The sequence below is a fragment of the Hevea brasiliensis genome, chromosome 4, assembly GCF_030052815.1.
Source record: "Hevea brasiliensis isolate MT/VB/25A 57/8 chromosome 4, ASM3005281v1, whole genome shotgun sequence".
NCBI lineage: Eukaryota > Viridiplantae > Streptophyta > Magnoliopsida > Malpighiales > Euphorbiaceae > Hevea > Hevea brasiliensis.
This window is the reverse complement of record NC_079496.1, coordinates 115,143,227-115,160,374: the sequence shown is the minus strand read 5'-3', so window position 1 is coordinate 115,160,374 and position 17,148 is coordinate 115,143,227. Positions and strand designations below refer to the sequence as shown.

The window sequence follows — 17,148 nt, the reverse complement described above, 5'->3', positions numbered from 1 at the left end:
CAATCCTCCTTAAAAAAAAAAAAGACATAACGAGGAACTGTCATTTTGTTAAGAGGTAATCCAGAACCCGTTTCTTGTCATGATACCAGTGGGAGGCACTTTTCTTGGTCAAATAGTACTACTCCTTTCCTCAATGTGGGCCCTGCGATAATCTCAAGCTGAAGGGGAAGTATAGCATGTAAGAACAAGCAAAAAGCTCATAATGCACTTCTGGGTCCATGATCAAGAATATACATTTCCTATCGTTCAAAAATAAATATGCTCTTAGAAATTTTCACAAGTTGCATATTGTTCAACCAACTACAAAAATTTGCTATGCTGTAAATACAAACAACTGCTACTAATTGTCTAGAGGAAACGTACAAGTGGAAATCATAGACCAATGAGGTATAAATTACATGGGGGAAAAAACATGATCGATTCTATGGTATATCCTTCTCTGTTGGGGATTTCGGCAGCTAAATTCTGCTTTACATGCACGTCCTATGAGAATAAGCACCATGCCCAAATTCTCCTGCCGCTGTCACCTTATCTTCCTGCTGCATCACCAAATTAATGTTAGCAGATGCCCAAGACATGAGCAGATGAAGATATCAAAACCACATGATGATTACTGGAAAGAAAGGTAATTACGACATTCTTCAATGATAGAAGAAAAAATGGAATGGAGATTCAAGATGACTAAGATTTAAATCATGCTAATGCTATACTTGTGCTTGTTTATGTGTATACATATAAACAACTTCTTTTTTCTTTAAAAAAAAAGAAACTAAAACTGTATTATCAGTTCAGAACTATCATACAGTATAATTATAGGGAAAACAAATGATAGCTTCTAGCCTTAAAGGGATATTCAGCAAATTTAACACAGTAACAGCAGTTGGATGCACCTATAATGCCCAAAGTAGGGCAAGAGCTAAATAAATAGGGTTTTTAGCCACCCAACTCAGCCTCAAGTCCTATAAAGGTAGGATTGGTTTATTGGTTATATGGATCCATTTCCTCCACTATGTTTGGTTTAGGAATGCACTTTCAAAACCCTGTTAGCCACTCATTTGACGAAAATCAACAATCATCTGAAGCACACATTAACTTCAGTACATTAAAACAAAGGATTTATAAGGGCCATTCAATTTGCTTTCTCTCTCTCCATTGATTACCAGGTCATAATGCTACTGACAGCTAGGAATCCATTTTTCGAGTAGGCTGTAGTTGCAACAGCTGTACATTTGGCAAGCTTCCTAGAAATTATAGGGGTACCTGATACAACTAATTAAGTAGGGCATAGTGTCTAGAGCTGTACATTTGGGAGGCCTTGAAGAAATTGCAAGGATGCCTGTCTACCCATTATAATTCAACAACACTCTCTGTAACAATGATAGCATGCTAGCTATAGTATTGGCTTACTTGCAGGAAATTCAAGAACAGCCAAGCAGATAAGTCCCTACAAAGGAAATGAAATGATGTTCAAAGAAAATGGACCCTCTATATTCTCTGGATTAGACATTCTCCTTTGAACAATAGAACTGAACAAGAAATATGCAAAATTGATTGCTAACTTTAATGGCTTAGCCAAATTTAAAATATGAAAGACACGCAATCCACAATACTCATATCATATTGCCGGATTATATCAAGAAATGTAATTCACAACAAAAATTAGAGAACTCTAATGAAATTTTATAATGCATTCTTTAATTGTCCCATATTTTAATTGTCCCATAGAGCAATTATAAAACCACATTATAATGTTCATAATAATAATATGAGTTGGATAACAAGCCATAATAAAAAAAATAGAAAATTATGCAGCTTATGGCTTAAAAGTTATTGAGCAGGCTTTTAATGCAATAAACTGTCAGAAACCATATATGACAATCCATAGCTTTCATTAAGTTAGTGGAAACATTCCCCAAAGGAAGGATCAAGTCATTTGAAAATGGATAATATTCAATCAAATTTCAAAAGCATTCATTACAATAACAATAAAAAACAAACACTTAAATGTAATAAAAACAGCTACAGGTCAGAGGCAGATATTGCAGTCATCCCTAAATTAAAGGAAATTAGCATACTCTCATATATAAATTTCTTTGAATTAGTCACAAGTAAACATTAATCCATGAAAGCCTGTAACAACTTGTAATTAAACATGCTGAAGCCTACCCCAGCTTTAGTTAGATTATGCCAGAATCTAAATGTTTCCCTGTTAACACTTAAAATTAATTCTGAAAATTTGAGCCCACTTTCTAAGGCACCAAGAAAATTTTTCTTTACCTTGTACCTTGAGCAATGACGTAGAGCAGTTTCTTTCATAAGTGGTTCAAGCTAGGAAATGTTATGCAAATATTATTTATAAACAAAGATATGACAGGATCACAGGAAATAATGTCCCAACAGGAATTCACAATTGCACATGGATATGGTAACTTGCCTGTTTCACCATTTCACTTGCTAAATCTTCCAAGGAGCCAAAATTATTAGAAACATAACTGCCCTGTGGCTTCTGTTGGCCTATCACATATCCTTCATTGGACCTCATTAGTGATTCCATGGCCAAATTTGCAAACTCGTTATGCTTCATCAGAGATGGATCAACAAGATTTGATTGTCTTGCTGAATTGAAGTCCTTGGTTCTATGAAAAATGACATTATTTGGGTCCAAACTCTGACCCATTGGACTCCCAGGAATAGGAATTGCAGCATTTATTGAACTACATACAGCATTTGAGTGGCAAGAAGCATCTCGCCTCTGGTCATCCCACCCTTGTGGGGCATTGTTAATCATTTGTCTAGCATTATTTCTAATTGAAGCTATTTGGCACTGTAACTCTGCCTTAAAGTCCTGCAAGTGAATTGGCAGTGTAGAAATAGAAGAGACATGAGGAGTATTCCCACTTTGTGAAACCATTGTTGACATGTTATTTCTGATGTTACTAGAATGTGGAGTTGCTTGTTGAAAACAGTCATTTAAGGCAAAAGAATTTGATTGGACCCCTGTTGACTGAACAGCACTTGACCAGGTGTCATTACATCTACCATGATCCAGAAAATTGGAAGACAATCCTGAATCTAAAGAGGCCACAGCAAGGGAAGAGTGTTTTCCAAATTTTTGGCCATCTTGAGCCTCTTGAGCATTCCCTTCTAACATCAAGGATTTTTTTGCAACACCAAGAAAAGGACTGACTGAGCAGCTAGCCATTATTTTTGCATCTGGGAAGCCACTGGAAACAGAAAGAGTAGTTGTATTGCCCTTGTTAGATTGTATTTGATCAAGTTCTAATGGCATTGGCATCCCTTGAAGTACATTCCCACCATTTCCAGCATGTACAATTGACTGGAATTGGCTCTGACTATCAGTCAAGTGGCCTGTGGTTTGTAAATGACTTATTGGAATCACTCCAGTAGAAGGAAGACCATGAATACCAAGAGCAGCAGGAGAATTCAACCTACCAAGCATACCACTCGGTGGGAGAGGTCTGAAAGCTGCATTATGAAACTGCCCAGTTCGAGCCAAGTTGGGGAAACCAAGTCCATTCACAGAACCCATTTGCAAGTAGGAAGCATCTGTACTGCCTAAAGCTGCCACCATATTAGCTTGCTGATTTGCCACAGTGCTGATCCTTTTAAGGTAAAGCCTATATTTCTGCAACCACAAAACAATTTATTAGCTACCAGGAGCAAACTATTACTTTATATTGAATTTAGGCAGGAGGGGTTAAGTATATACCTGGAGATGGCTTGCAACATTTTCTCTCGTAAGCTTTTCAACATTCATCAAATCAAGAATCTTTTTAGGCACAGCTTCTGCATGAAAACAATAAAAATTGAAAATAAACAACTATATCAATGATAGCAAGAAAAAAGGCTTCATTCATGAATTGATTTACTGTGACAAATTATAGCTCTAAGAATTAGTTATTAACAAGTAAGGTTGCTTTGGTTGAATTGATTAGTGAAAATTAAACTAATGCAAATGCAATGGAAATAGTTGACAAACATCGGAGACCACATATTATCCCCAAATCTATTAGAAAAACAATATTCATTAGATCTATACAAGATGATGATGAGCAAAATCATGTGTGCACATACTTGCAAGTGCACACATGCAAGCACACATAACACAATTGAGTATTATATGCTTAATGATATAAGTACAACAGCTCAAACACTCAGTTTTGGATGAAGGTTTGAAGACATACTGTCAATGCCCAACTGATTAACAGCTGCAACAAACTTGCGATGCAGCTCTACTGACCAAACAACACGAGGTTTCTTTTGGGTTGTCGGATCCTCATTTTCATGTCTGTTATCATCACGATCCTCATCCTCATCTTCTTTCTGGTCCTTCCTTTTTTTATTATGCTTCTGGTCAGCTGTGGCTTCACCACTTCCCTTGTCCTGGCTGTCAAAGTTATTACAATCCTTGTTATCAAATTTTCTTCTCCTAATTACATGTTGCCAGATATTCTTTAACTCCTCCATTCGAACAGGCTTCAGCAAATAATCACAAGCTCCATGAGTAATCCCCTTCATCACAAGCTTTGGATCACTATTTGCTGACAACACTACAGACATTTCAACATTTGAATTAGGATCAAGACCTGATCAAACAACCTCATTCTGCAAAAATGTTTGTATAATCTAATAAAATCATATAAAATTATGCTCACCCAAATTATAAAACTGAACAGAACATGATTCTAATACTCAGTTTCAGAATCAACTTAAAATATGGGTTTAAACTAATAGAGAAATCACTAAACTTCCAAGAAATATTGCAAATTTGGAAATGGCACAAAATTGAAAATTTCAATTTGTCTGCTAAAAATTTAATGATAATATGTAGAATCTGTAACATATTTTCAATCAACAAAACCAAGAAAAGACCAATGTGTAATGTTTTTGGCTCACTTATGACAGGTAGGTCCATCTCAAGCCCCACGAGCTCCAGCAATTTAAAACCATCCATGTCTGGCATATGCACATCACTGATAACCAGGTCAAACTTGTTCTTGTTTTCTCTTAACATCATCAATGCTGCAACTGCCTGACTACTTGTGGTAACTGCACAGTCCAAAATCCATTTTGAATAAAACCAAGTTGTCAAAATCCACAAATAACATAATATATTAAAACATATAAAAGCAGTGAATTATATATACTAATAAGAAAAACAAATCCAGTAATGAGTCACACCCAATAAATCACAAGACATTGGAAACTTAAGCACAGAACGAATCTATCTAAATCTTCAATTTAAAACGAGGGCCAATCAACTCAGTGGATCCTACAGTTTCAATAATTATAAAACACTTAAACCAAAATCATATAAAGCTGGTGAGAGACGGTAAATATTCAAAAGCGCCACTGAGCTTTATCACAATAATGAAGAATAAAATATTATTAAAGTATATGCATATCCAAGGGCCCATCTCGCAAAAGAAAGATATGGAATAGAAAACACACTTAGAAGAAAACAAAGGGAGTAAAGAAAACAAGAGAGAAGTTCAATTGAGCCAACAATTGGCACAGATTTCATATTTCACGCAGATAGTGGATAAATTGGGATGTAAAACCAAATTAGCCAATCAGCAAACAAACATCAAAATCATAACAAGAAAGCACGAATCCAAAAACCCAAGTCCGAAAACTAATAAAAGAGTGAATGAAATAACACAAAAACGAGGATAAAAGGAGGAAAAAAAAAAAAAAAAAAGAACAGACCATGGTATTGGCATCGACGAAGCAGAGTCTCTAGCAGTAAGAGGCAAGTAGGGTCATCGTCAACGGCTAAAACCCTCATTCCAATAGGAAACTGGTCTCCGGGTGCTCCAATTCCTTGCTCTACAGTCATTTTCTCTAATTTCTCTCTTCACTCTTGAGAAAAATGAAAAATTGACAAAACACTGTATTTGGTCTTCAAAACTCAGAATTGAACAAAACCCAGAAGCTAAAACAAAAGACAGAGATTAAAAGATGAGAAATTTGAGAGAGAAACTGATTAAAGAAGGTGGAATCTATATTAGAAAGAAAAACACATACAAGTTTTTTTCTACTTTCTTAACCATGAAAATAGAGATTCTGATTGAACAACTTCACTGTAAATCTATAGTATAAAGTTTTTACCAATTTTGGCTTCTTACGTGTACTGCACACACGCGATTGATATGATGAATTTTGTCCTGTTTACGATATTGGTTATTACTTGTCCGAATGCAGTATTAATAATTTTAATTTATATCTATTTTTAATTTTAATATATAAAAATAATATATCTTAAATTTATTTTATTAATCATTTTATATTTTATTATTTTTTATTTCTCAAATTTTATATTAAAATATTCATAATAGAAATAATTAAAAATTTATCCATAAAATATAAATATAAATATGTATAATTAATGTTATAAAAGAGAATATCAGAAATTAAGCATTTATTTTTAGGTATCAAATTCTTACTTTATAGTTATTTTACTATTAGATACTACTATTTATTTTATAGTAGAAATATAAAATATTTATATTTAAACAAAAAAATACGATTAATATTTTATATATCACTTTCTTTTAATCTGTATAATTATTATATAAATAAATGAGACATAAGATAATATTGTTCTGATAGATGAGACACGAGAATCAGTCAATAGAAAGTTAGAACTTTGGAGAAGTACTCTAGAGTCAAAGAGTTTTAAGTTAAGTAGAACGAAGACAGATACATGCATTGCAAGTTCAGTGAATGCCAAATTGGTGATAGAGAATGAGTTAGTTTAAATGGAGCGGTACTTTCCCAAAGTAATCACTTTAAATATCTAGGTTCAGTCCTTCAAGTAGATGAGGGATGTGATATGGTAGTGAGTGTTGGATATTGAAAGAGTCATATGCATCTAAGATAATAGTTGCAGAGATGAGAATGTTAAGGTGGATGAGTGGCCATACTAGACTAGATAAAGTCCGTAATGAGAGTATTAGAGAAAAGGTAGGAGTAGTGCCAATTGAAGATAAGTTGAGAGAAGGGAGATTAAGGTGGTTTGGTCATGTGAAGCGTAGACATACGGAGGCTCCAGTTAAACAAGTAGAGCACATTAAGTTAGAGGATAGAAAGAAAAAAAAGGGTAGACCTAAATTGACTTGGAGGAAAGTAGTACAACATGACCTAAAAACATTATATATTTCTGAGGATTTAACCCAAAATCGTTCAGAGTGGAGAAAGCGAATCCATATAGTGGACCTCAAATTTTTTGGATTAAGACTTAGTTGAGTTGAGTTGAGTTGAGTTAGTAAAAAAATAGCTTCACACTATATGAGTATTTAAATATTTTTTAAATTTATTTTAAATATTATTAAAAAAATATGTTATTGTTTTAATGTTATTAAGTCAAAATATATTTAAACTAAAATAAAATTAATATTTACAAAATTTTAATAATTTTTTTAATAATCTTTCAAATAATAATATTTTTTTAAAATTAATTAATTTTTAAATTTCATTTCAAGTAATTAATTTCTCAGTATGTTTTCTTTATTTATATTTATAATACCTTAGTTTTAGCATTATTAAATTTGAAATTTGCCTTTTTAAAAAAAAATAATAATAAATAGAGTTTTAAGGTGGACTTCGAATAAATCGAAGGTTAAGAAAAAAAAAGAGTTTTTGAAGGCAATGTAAATATTTAATATTTTTTTTTTAATTTTTATTATTTACATTCTAAAACAACTCATAAGTCAAGTTGAAAGGTTAAACTCCATTTTTATTTATAGTCCCTCTAATAAAAGATGACAACGGATTAGATCAAATTTTAATGAAATGGATTTGAGTATTATATATATAATTGAGATAAATTAGAATTTGATGATTAATACACTTGACGGGTCAAGTGTTCAAATTTTATATATTTGATATTATTATTAGAATTTATTTATATAAATAATTAATTAAATATAAAATATATATTATATTTTAAATAAATAGAATTTAAATATTTTATTAAAATTATTAAAATTTTAAAATATAAATTATTAATAAAAAAATTATTTTTTATGTAAATTATTATCTAAAAATATATAAAATTAAAAGAATTTGAATACTTTTTGAATAATAATAATCAAATTTAAATAATTGATAATAAATTTTAATATATTTTAAAATAAATTTAAATAATAAAAATATTAATCAAGTTCAAATTTCAGCACGGTGATATTTGCAAGCACCCTACCCTCTGCATCAATTCAATATGTCTCTTTATAGTAAATTTGCTGAAATTATATTGAAATTTTGAGAATTTTGTTAAAATTTATGTCGAGAATTTGTTAATGATTATGCTGAAAATTTGAGGATTTATGTTGAGAATTGACCGGGGTTGATTTTGTTCTTGGTTGAGTGGGGAGAAGAGTGAAAACGGCATTATTTTTAGTGAAAACGGCATTATCTTTTTGGTATTCTACATAAAATCATCCAATTAAACCATTTTAATTCAATTCAGTTTAATTTAATTTCTTTATTATTCAATTCAATACAATTTTCATTTTACATTATTTCAATAATTTAGTTTCCAAGTTCAATTTAAAGCCCAACTAATCAATTGTACACCTTTAAGAAAATGTTGAAAAAGTCAAAACCCAATTCAGAAGTTAATGAAATTAATTAATGCAGTAGAAAAAGCTTGGAATATCCATATTTTTCCCACATGAAGGAAATTCTATGTTACCCTCTTTTTTCTTCTGGACAGAGACGTTGATTTTTGTATATTTGGCAGAATTATAAGTCCTTTTCATTTCATGATTCTGAGAACTACAATGTCTTTTGTAGATGCCCAAAGGTTCACTATATTTTAAATGTGTTAAATATATATATATATATATATATATATATATATATATATATATATAAGTAAAACGTCGGCAAAGTCTATAATGAGAGTAAAGCGTTCTCAACGAAAATTTTCTCTATTTACAAATATCGAATATTTATTTTTATTTTAGAGATACAAAATCTTTCACCACCCATACTAATTTTGTTATTAAATATTTCTTATATCATATATAATCTATATATCTACTTAGAATTTTAACTTTGACTACGTATTTATTAAGAAATAATATAAAAACTATTATTAATATTTAGCATTAATATTTTTTGATATCTAAATTAATTCGAAGGAGAATCGACAACTTTCAATTTAAGTGAAACAAAAATTGAAATTGAATTATTTATAGGTTATTCTAAAAGGGTGTTCATTATAATTTATAAACTAATCAATCCTAAAAGTTATTAATATTTTTTTTACTTAAAATAAATTTAGAAATTTTAATTATTAGATTTATCTTATATTTTTCATGAAATAAATGCAATCTAAATGTGTGTGTGTGTGTTTTTTTTTTTTTTTCTTGTTTCTGTCACTATATTTTGAGTAAGTTCTTTCGTTCTTTCTAGGAATTGAACATCTAAATCATATACTTGCAGAGAGGGAGAAAGAGATTTTCGCTTTCTCCACCAAAGTTACTTTCCAAAGGTTGGTGGTGAGAGGGAGAGAGAGAGATAGAGCCAAGGAGAAAATATATAGTGAAAGAAAATGTAGCAAATAAGAAGGCACTTGAATGCCCACCAGTATGAATGTGGAGAAGAGTGGGTTCCAGATATATAATTGTCCCATATTATTAGATGATGTGATGTATATATCTTTTATTTTTTTACATTAAGAGATGTTCTTATCACTTGAATTCCTCTAAGTGCCTTTTAATAATTCTCTTTAAATCATTCATTATCTCTCATTCTGCTCAGTGCTCAATGACTTGAGATGACACTATGTCTGCAGCTTCTCTGCTTCTTCTTTTAATTGGTAAGCAGCTAGATGTCCATATTTTGATGATATACATACTATTTCTTCAAGTTAAAAGCAGAGTAAGCATGATTGTCATGAGCGTTGTTTTTAAGCGGAGATTTAATTTCCAAAAATTTGTATAATATTTTTTAATCTTTACAAGTAATATATTCTTGATCTAATTTTACCAACTAAATTTTTCTTTTTTCTAAATGATTTTAAAAGTATTCCATTTAAAATATTTAAAAAATCATTATTATTATTATTATTATTATTATTATTATTATTATTATTATGTTCCTTAACATAATTAATATGATTATTTTAGGATTGTGCACTTAACATCTTGTCAAAAGTTTAAATTATTAACAGAGACACAATTCTAACTCTAACCCCTTATAGCATAGCAACTTAAGTGCTATAGGTCAAAGAGATTTAGACGATATGTTGGCTTATTGTATTATCTCCACTTAATGTCAACAATTCTCCAGTACTAATTATAGGATCAAGCATTTACTACCATGCAAAAAACTTAAGCTGCTAGCAGAGGTATATTCTAATCTAGCGTAGCAACTCAGGTGCCATAGATCGAAAGGATTTAAATAGACTGATCTACTGAACTATCTCCACTTAATGCCAATAATTATTATTAGGTGTTCTCAAAAATAATAAAGAAATAAAACTATCATCCTCATTAATTAATTTATTCCTATTAGATATATAATTATAAATATTAAAAGTTAACATTTTCAATTATATTTTTTTACTGTTAATTATAATGTTGAATTAAAAATAATTAATTATTGATTACTAATATTGATTTATTATAACCAAATAAAATAAAATAAAATAAAGGAATTTGGTTTTTTGGAATTGATTCTCATTTCAGCCACATATAATGAGATCCTCCATAGCTAGCTACACACACACAATGTGGATACATGCAAGATCCCAACAATTAACCTTTTTTTTTTTAAATGATCATACAAAGGAGCATCCTTTGACTCCTAGTAAAATTCAAATGGGGATTTCAGCTTTTGCATGACAAAGAGAGAATCGGGTAGATAATCCTTTATTATTATCACTCAATATATAAAAGTGAATCAATGTATAAAGTACCCTCTTAAAGATTTGTGAGCCAAGTGTATAAGGAGATATTTTTTGATGGTTTTATGAAAAGATACACTTATAGATTTGAAAATATATTTAACTTAAAATTTTGAGATAACAAGTTCTTGCTTTTTATATTTCTCTCTTTTCTTAAAAAAAATTTCGATTGGCCTATTTCTCCTTAAACAGAAGCACAGAAGAATACCTTTCTACTCCATTGAACCTACTAAGAGACTTTCAACTCTTATTTTTACATGTCAGAGCACTATAAGAATCATCGACTACCATCTCCATATTCATCCTTGTTGAACCATCATCTCGGCTATCACTTGTTATAGAGCCCAAAGCGCCAAGGAGATTATTTTTAATGAGCCTTATGAAAAAATACATTCATAAATTTGATATCATATCTGATCAAAAACCTTAAGACAATGAGTTTATCAATTTTTTCACTTATATATTTTTCATTTATCCTACCTCTTTTCAACGTAAAAATTCTAATATTTGAATATTCTTAACATATCTCATATTTATAATTAAAAAAAAATTGATACACGCAATTTTATTTTTACTTTGTGAAAGTTTAGAAGGATTATTTTCTAGCATGAATGCATGACTTAAATCACAAAACCTCAAGATTTTGCACCCAACATGAATCTTCAACATATATATATATTCTCAGGCACGAATTCAAATGGTATAAGAGAAAGAGAAAGGAGGGCCAACATGAGACACTGTATATCGAGTATAATTTTACATAAACAAATTTAATAATTTTAAATTAAATATTTATATCAAATATACAACTGAATTAAAACTCATTGGTGATTTATAGTCTGTAACTTGTAAATTTAGGGATTCTATATAGTTGAATTTGAAAATAATTCAAGAACTTTGATTGCAAGAAATCTCTGAACATATTTGTCTAAATAGCATTCAGAATAATGGAAAAAACAGAATTGAAGTTATCCTTTTATGCTTGGAACATTGATGAATAATAAAAAAAATTAAATTATTTAAGTGGTGAAAATCTAGCCACAATAGTATACAATAAGCCAATTACAGGAATTCAATTTAGTATAATAATAATAATAATAATAATAATAATAATAATAATAATAATAATAATAATAAATTGGATTCATTTATCAAAAACCAAAATTGACATTCAAAGTACTCTTACAAAAATTCAATTTTGGTTATCTATTAGAAATAATAAATGCAGTGAAGTTAGGCCAATGAAGTTCGCAGCATATTGGATTAACCCAATCAAGAAAATTATTTAGGGTCTGTTTGGCATTATTGTAATATTTTATTATTGCTGTTTTAAAACTGTTATTTATGAAACTGCTGTTATAAAAAAGTAGTTTACATGTTTGGTAATAAAATAGAAAATTGTTGTTAATCCAAAAAGTTATTTGTTATGTGTTTGGTTAAAATTGCTATTTAAATTAATGTTAGAGGCTAAATTATAAAAAAGGACTAACTATAAATATATTATTTTAATTTTATTAACAATTAACCATTTATTTAATTCCTATTATTTTTTTAAATTATATAATAAAATGTATTTAATTTTAAAAAATTTATTATTATTTAAATTTTAATAAACATTAATAAAATCTTTCATTAATATTTTGCAAAATAATTAGCAAAACTAATATGTCATCTACTTAATTAAAAAGTATAAATATTTATTACAGTTAATTTTTACGTGTCATTAAACTACTTGCAATTTGATCGCGAATGATATTCATATACGATGATTCATTGTCTCTATGACTATCAATTGGAATACCTTCGACATCAGTCAAGGTGTTGAAAGGCACATATTCAGGATTCCTATTAAATATTTAAAAAACTCTATCACATCTTGCTCTCTTTCTGATATAATTGTGTAAAGCCATAAAAGTAACAACAATTTTCATTCGTACTTTAAAAGGGTAGGCAGGCATATTATCCAAAATATGCCAAATATTTTTTCATGCCCCAAATGTCTTTTCAATTACACTTCGCAATGAAGAATGTGCACGATTAAAAATTTCTTCTTGTCTTGATGGTGGTTGACCACGTCTAAAATATGGTAAATGATATCTCGTATCTTTATAAGGTTTAAGATAAACCTTCATATTTGGATATCCAGAGTCAACCAAATAATATTTTCCTAGAATTCATTAACAATATTTTATAGTTAAAATAATATGCGTAATAAAAAAAATGTTCCTTAAAAATTGAGGTTTCTTGTAAAATACCTTCAGGGGGTTTTGGAAATTTAATAACTGGATCATTAATAGCTGCTAAGAAAATTCTTAAATCGTGCGTTGTTCCTTCCTATCCTGCCCACACAAATGTAAATTGCATATCAAAACTACAAGCAACCATAATGTTTTGTGTCGGAATTCCCTTTCTCCCAATGTATGGAATTTGCTCTTCTGGAGCAATACTCGCTCACACATGTGTATCATCAATTGCATCGACACAGTCCTATAGAGAGTGTATAAACTAATCAGATACAAATTATTTTAAGTTAAGATATTTTTGAAAAAATGATTGAGATAAAAACACATTACCTTAAAATGAGGCATGTATCTTCTATCATTTAAAATCTCTGGTGGCGTGACACTGAACTCAGGATCTATAGGCTTTATCATATCCATTGACATTAAATAGACAGCATGTAATACTTACCTAAAGAGTCAACTAATTATTTCATCAGAATGTTGAAATTTACCTAAAGAGTCAACTAATTATTTCATCAGAATGTTGAAATCTTTCTCGTGCATGCCTATTTGAAGCATTAAGGGCAAGAGTGTATAGAAATATTGCAACTTTTTTCATCACAGACATCCTTCTTGATGATTTCAACCCATATTTACTTTCCAAGTTGAAACATAATTGTATCATTATATCTTTGTGTATCCTAAACATATTAACACAATGATCTTGATGGCCTTGTAATACCTCCAACAACCATTTCAAACCTGTTTGGTAAGAAACCTTGCAAGTCTCTTTATATATATATTTATAAAAATATTCAGTAATAGCACCCACAGTTGCTATTACTAGTTGCCAAGTTTCATCATCATCCTCATCATTATCAAGAGCATTCAATGCTTCCTCCTCTTCATCATTAATATTATTTTGCACATCAATATCCATATCTAGAAAGAACAACATAAATATATTATTACTAATATGCAAGCCAAATTAATATAATTAAAACAACATATATATTAAAAAATTCAACACATCTCACATAATACAAAGTACACAGCATAAAAGTTTATTCTACATAATACAAAGAAGTTCTATATAGTGAACAATAAAAATTTTACATTTTAGCCTTAGCTTGATGATGCTTCAACCAAGTTAATCTTGCTTTAGGTTTTTTAATGGAAGCAAACATCTCTCTTTTTGACTTTATTTCTAAAAATTCAGTAGCAAACAACTAGAGCTCATTTCCTTCCTCAATTTCTGGCAAGGCATCTAGCTGCTCATATACTTTAGGTATAGTACATCCAGGTAAATCATTCCTCTTAGAAGTAATAGTACCTCTACTCTCAACTGTTGTAACTAGTCTATCAATTTGTTCCGATAACTTAACCGAACCACTAGATTGCATCTTCATTCTTTTTGCCTTGTTATCCTTTTTACCTTGCTTGCTTGACATGTCTACCCTTTTACCTTTTTTACCTTGAATTTGTTCTATTGCTGGGCCATCATTGCGCATCCTTTGGGTGCCTTGAATTTCATTGTTAACTCTTTGATCCAAGTCCTTATGAAAATTAGATTCCTCCTCAAAGTCACCAGTTCCTTCCAATCGAATAGCATCCTCTCTATGTGCTTTCTCAATATTATCACCTAGACCATCATCATCATCATCTAACAACACACCAATGGATGGAGCCCAAGTGTAACACCCCAAAATTTTATTATTTATGAGTATTTTTGGTATTTTAATTTTATTTAAATTTTAGAAATTTTTTTGAGATTTTTCGGATTTTAAAAATCGGGTTCGATTTTCCGAAAATATAAACTTTGATGATTTTTAAAAATTAATTTAAAGACCACGTGGCAAAACTAAAAATATATTTGGAGTCTACGTATTTTTCTGAGTTTTATGGAATTTTTTCGGAATTTTTGGACCTCGTTTTTGGTCCCGATGCAGAGTAAAAATTCAAAATTTTGTATTTTGAATCGAACCGGCCGAATCGAACCGGACCGGATCGGACCGGTCTCTTCTCTTTTTCTTCCTTCCGCGCGCGACGTTCCCTCCCCTCTTCTCTCTCTCGTTTCTCTCTCCTCTCCACCCCACCGCTTTCAACCAAAGATACCGGCCGAAACGCGCGAAGCCTTCCCCACAAGACGCCGCTCAGCTTCCCCGGCCAAATCCGGCCGATCCGGCCACCGATTGGACCGTGTCTTGTGTCCAAAATCATCGTCTCCTCGAGAGCTTTCGTTCGACACCAAGAACGCAGAAATCCATCTAGCGGATTGTCCGATTTTTGCTCGGGAAGATTTTAGCCCATTTCGACTTTTGGGATAGATTTCTAAAACCGTGAATCCCACGAGAAACCGAGGCCACCAAAGACGCTCCATTCGCCGAGAGCTTCGCAACGACATAAATTTTGAATTTTTCGACATCGTTTTCGATGGGTCCCACGAAACTTCGATGTATTTTCGAGCATTAAATGAGCTTAGAAAATTCTGAAAAATTTATGTACTAACCCCGTGTTATGGGCTTCGTAGGTATCCTCGATTCGCGGAAATTCGACGATTGATCATTACGCAAATTTCGCCGGGCGGACCCATTACCGGAAAAGTCTCCGAATTGGGCCGAGGTTTTGGCTAGCCCCCCCATTGTCAGACGCCCCGAGCGCGTTCCCGAAGTCGGAATCGGCAAAGGTAAACCTGAACCTTGTTTTTTCATAATTTTCTAGTGCTTAAATAGGATTAAAAATCCATAAAATATTGGTGGTAGCTTAGAAAATTACGATTCTTTTTGCAATAGCTTAGTAATATTGCTAAGGACCGCGGGGCAAAGTTTTATAATTTTTAGAGCTTGTTTGGGTAGTTTTTGCAAAAATGATCAATAATAAGGACTAAATTGAAATTTTGCGTATTGTGATGGATGACTGATTTGATGAGCCCAGGAGGGGCTGTGTGATATGATTGAACTGTGGATATATGGATTGGATGAGGGAGCTGAGCTCCCATTTATTTTATGTTGATGAGTATGTGGAGGGTGAGCTGAGCTCCCCAAATGACTATATATTGTGTTTACAGGTCGGGTGAGTCGAAAACTCCCCGTTGGTAAGTCCATTTTATGGCCGGACTCTGTCCGTTTGTTTTCTTGAAATTGGGCCCAAATGGGCCTTAGAGTTGGGTAAATGAATAGTTAAGGCTTACTACGGGCCTCGGGGGCTTTAGGCTGGCCTAGGTCCTAGTGCCGGTCCGGCCCATAGGTTGGGTCGTGACAAATGTGGTATCAGAGCTTAGGCTCCAGATTCTTAGGGAATGTTGTCTAAAGTGTTGGGAAGAGTCTACTAGGAGTCACATGCGGAAATATAGGGTCCACATTCGTCTTGCATTGTCATCTTTGCTTCTAGTTTCTGCTCCATATGTTATGTATAAATATGAGTCTATAGAGTGTAATGAGCGCTTTGAATTTTTGTGGGCTAATGTCTGAATTTCAGGAAAATGCGTAGAAGGTGAGAGCCGCCATCGCACTGCAACCAGATATGCCCGACGAGGTGTCGGACAGATGAGGCGCCGCCAGGAGGCGAGGTAGAGGCCTAGAGTCGCTCAAGTAGAAGAGCACGCCTACGCTCAGAACAGTCTTTCATGGCACAGGTCCCATGGACCCCATGGCGCCTACTCTTCAGAGAACCATCGACATGATGGCACAGTATATGGTCCACCCTCCACAGCAGCAGCAGTCCACCGCACCAAGAGAGGAATCTTACAAACAGATCATAAACTTCAAGAAGTTGGTGCCTGGAACTTATGATGTGTCAGACGATGCATATCGGTTTTTAGATTCCTGCATACAGGGAGGAACAGAATTACAGTTGACTGATAGAAGACTGATAGAGTGTGTGCAGCATGTCATGGGGCCTATGCCTAGACAATGGATGAATGACTACGTGTTACCTCGGATGGAGGGATTGACATGGGCTCAGTTTGTAGAACTTTTTATCAATCGGTTT

At 31.9% G+C, this 17,148-nt stretch overlaps 2 protein-coding genes across 5 annotated transcripts; both read right to left on the bottom strand.

The window, feature by feature from the left end:
• Positions 1–245: 245 nt before the first annotated feature.
• On the bottom strand, positions 246–6,169 carry LOC110635704 (two-component response regulator ARR12-like). 4 transcript variants are annotated; one of them, XM_058146111.1, is made up of 7 exons: positions 6,049–6,169; positions 5,731–5,956; positions 4,918–5,070; positions 4,206–4,571; positions 3,731–3,807; positions 2,435–3,646; positions 246–539 (listed from the first exon to the last, which is right to left on the bottom strand). In XM_058146111.1, the coding sequence occupies exons 2-7, from the start codon at positions 5,858–5,860 to the stop codon at positions 471–473; spliced, it is 2,007 nt and encodes a 668-aa protein (XP_058002094.1). In that variant the 5' UTR covers positions 5,861–5,956; positions 6,049–6,169; the 3' UTR covers positions 246–470. The 4 variants fall into 4 exon arrangements, with proteins under 4 accessions (XP_058002094.1, XP_058002096.1, XP_058002095.1 ...); XM_058146113.1 differs by having other exon boundaries at positions 2,435–3,369; positions 3,454–3,646; positions 5,731–6,095; XM_058146112.1 differs by having other exon boundaries at positions 246–532; positions 2,431–3,646; positions 5,731–6,095.
• A 6,752-nt stretch (positions 6,170–12,921) lies between these two features.
• Positions 12,922–15,751, bottom strand: LOC110635735 (uncharacterized). Its single transcript, XM_058146375.1, has 6 exons — positions 15,748–15,751; positions 14,456–14,821; positions 13,991–14,100; positions 13,510–13,581; positions 13,192–13,270; positions 12,922–13,103 (listed from the first exon to the last, which is right to left on the bottom strand). Exons 1-6 carry the CDS (start codon positions 15,749–15,751, stop codon positions 12,922–12,924), a joined length of 813 nt encoding a protein of 270 aa, XP_058002358.1.
• Positions 15,752–17,148: the final 1,397 nt, after the last annotated feature.

What these genes read in the sequence shown, in the direction of transcription:
- LOC110635735 (XM_058146375.1), bottom strand. An exon ending in GAGGAATGATTTACCTGGAT is followed by an intron (nt 14,101 to 14,455) that starts GTACTATACCTA and finishes TGTTCTTTCTAG; the next exon opens with ATATGGATATTGATGTGCAA. An exon ending in ATTTCCAAAACCCCCTGAAG is followed by an intron (nt 13,104 to 13,191) that starts GTATTTTACAAG and finishes AATGAATTCTAG; the next exon opens with GAAAATATTATTTGGTTGAC.
- LOC110635704 (XM_058146111.1), bottom strand. Translation starts at nt 5,860, where the DNA reads ATGACTGTAGAGCAAGGAATTGGAGCACCCGGAGACCAGTTTCCTATT. An exon ending in TAATCAGTTGGGCATTGACA is followed by an intron (nt 3,808 to 4,205) that starts GTATGTCTTCAA and finishes GTTTTCATGCAG; the next exon opens with AAGCTGTGCCTAAAAAGATT. An exon ending in CAAGTGAAATGGTGAAACAG is followed by an intron (nt 540 to 2,434) that starts GCAAGTTACCAT and finishes TTGGTGATGCAG; the next exon opens with CAGGAAGATAAGGTGACAGC.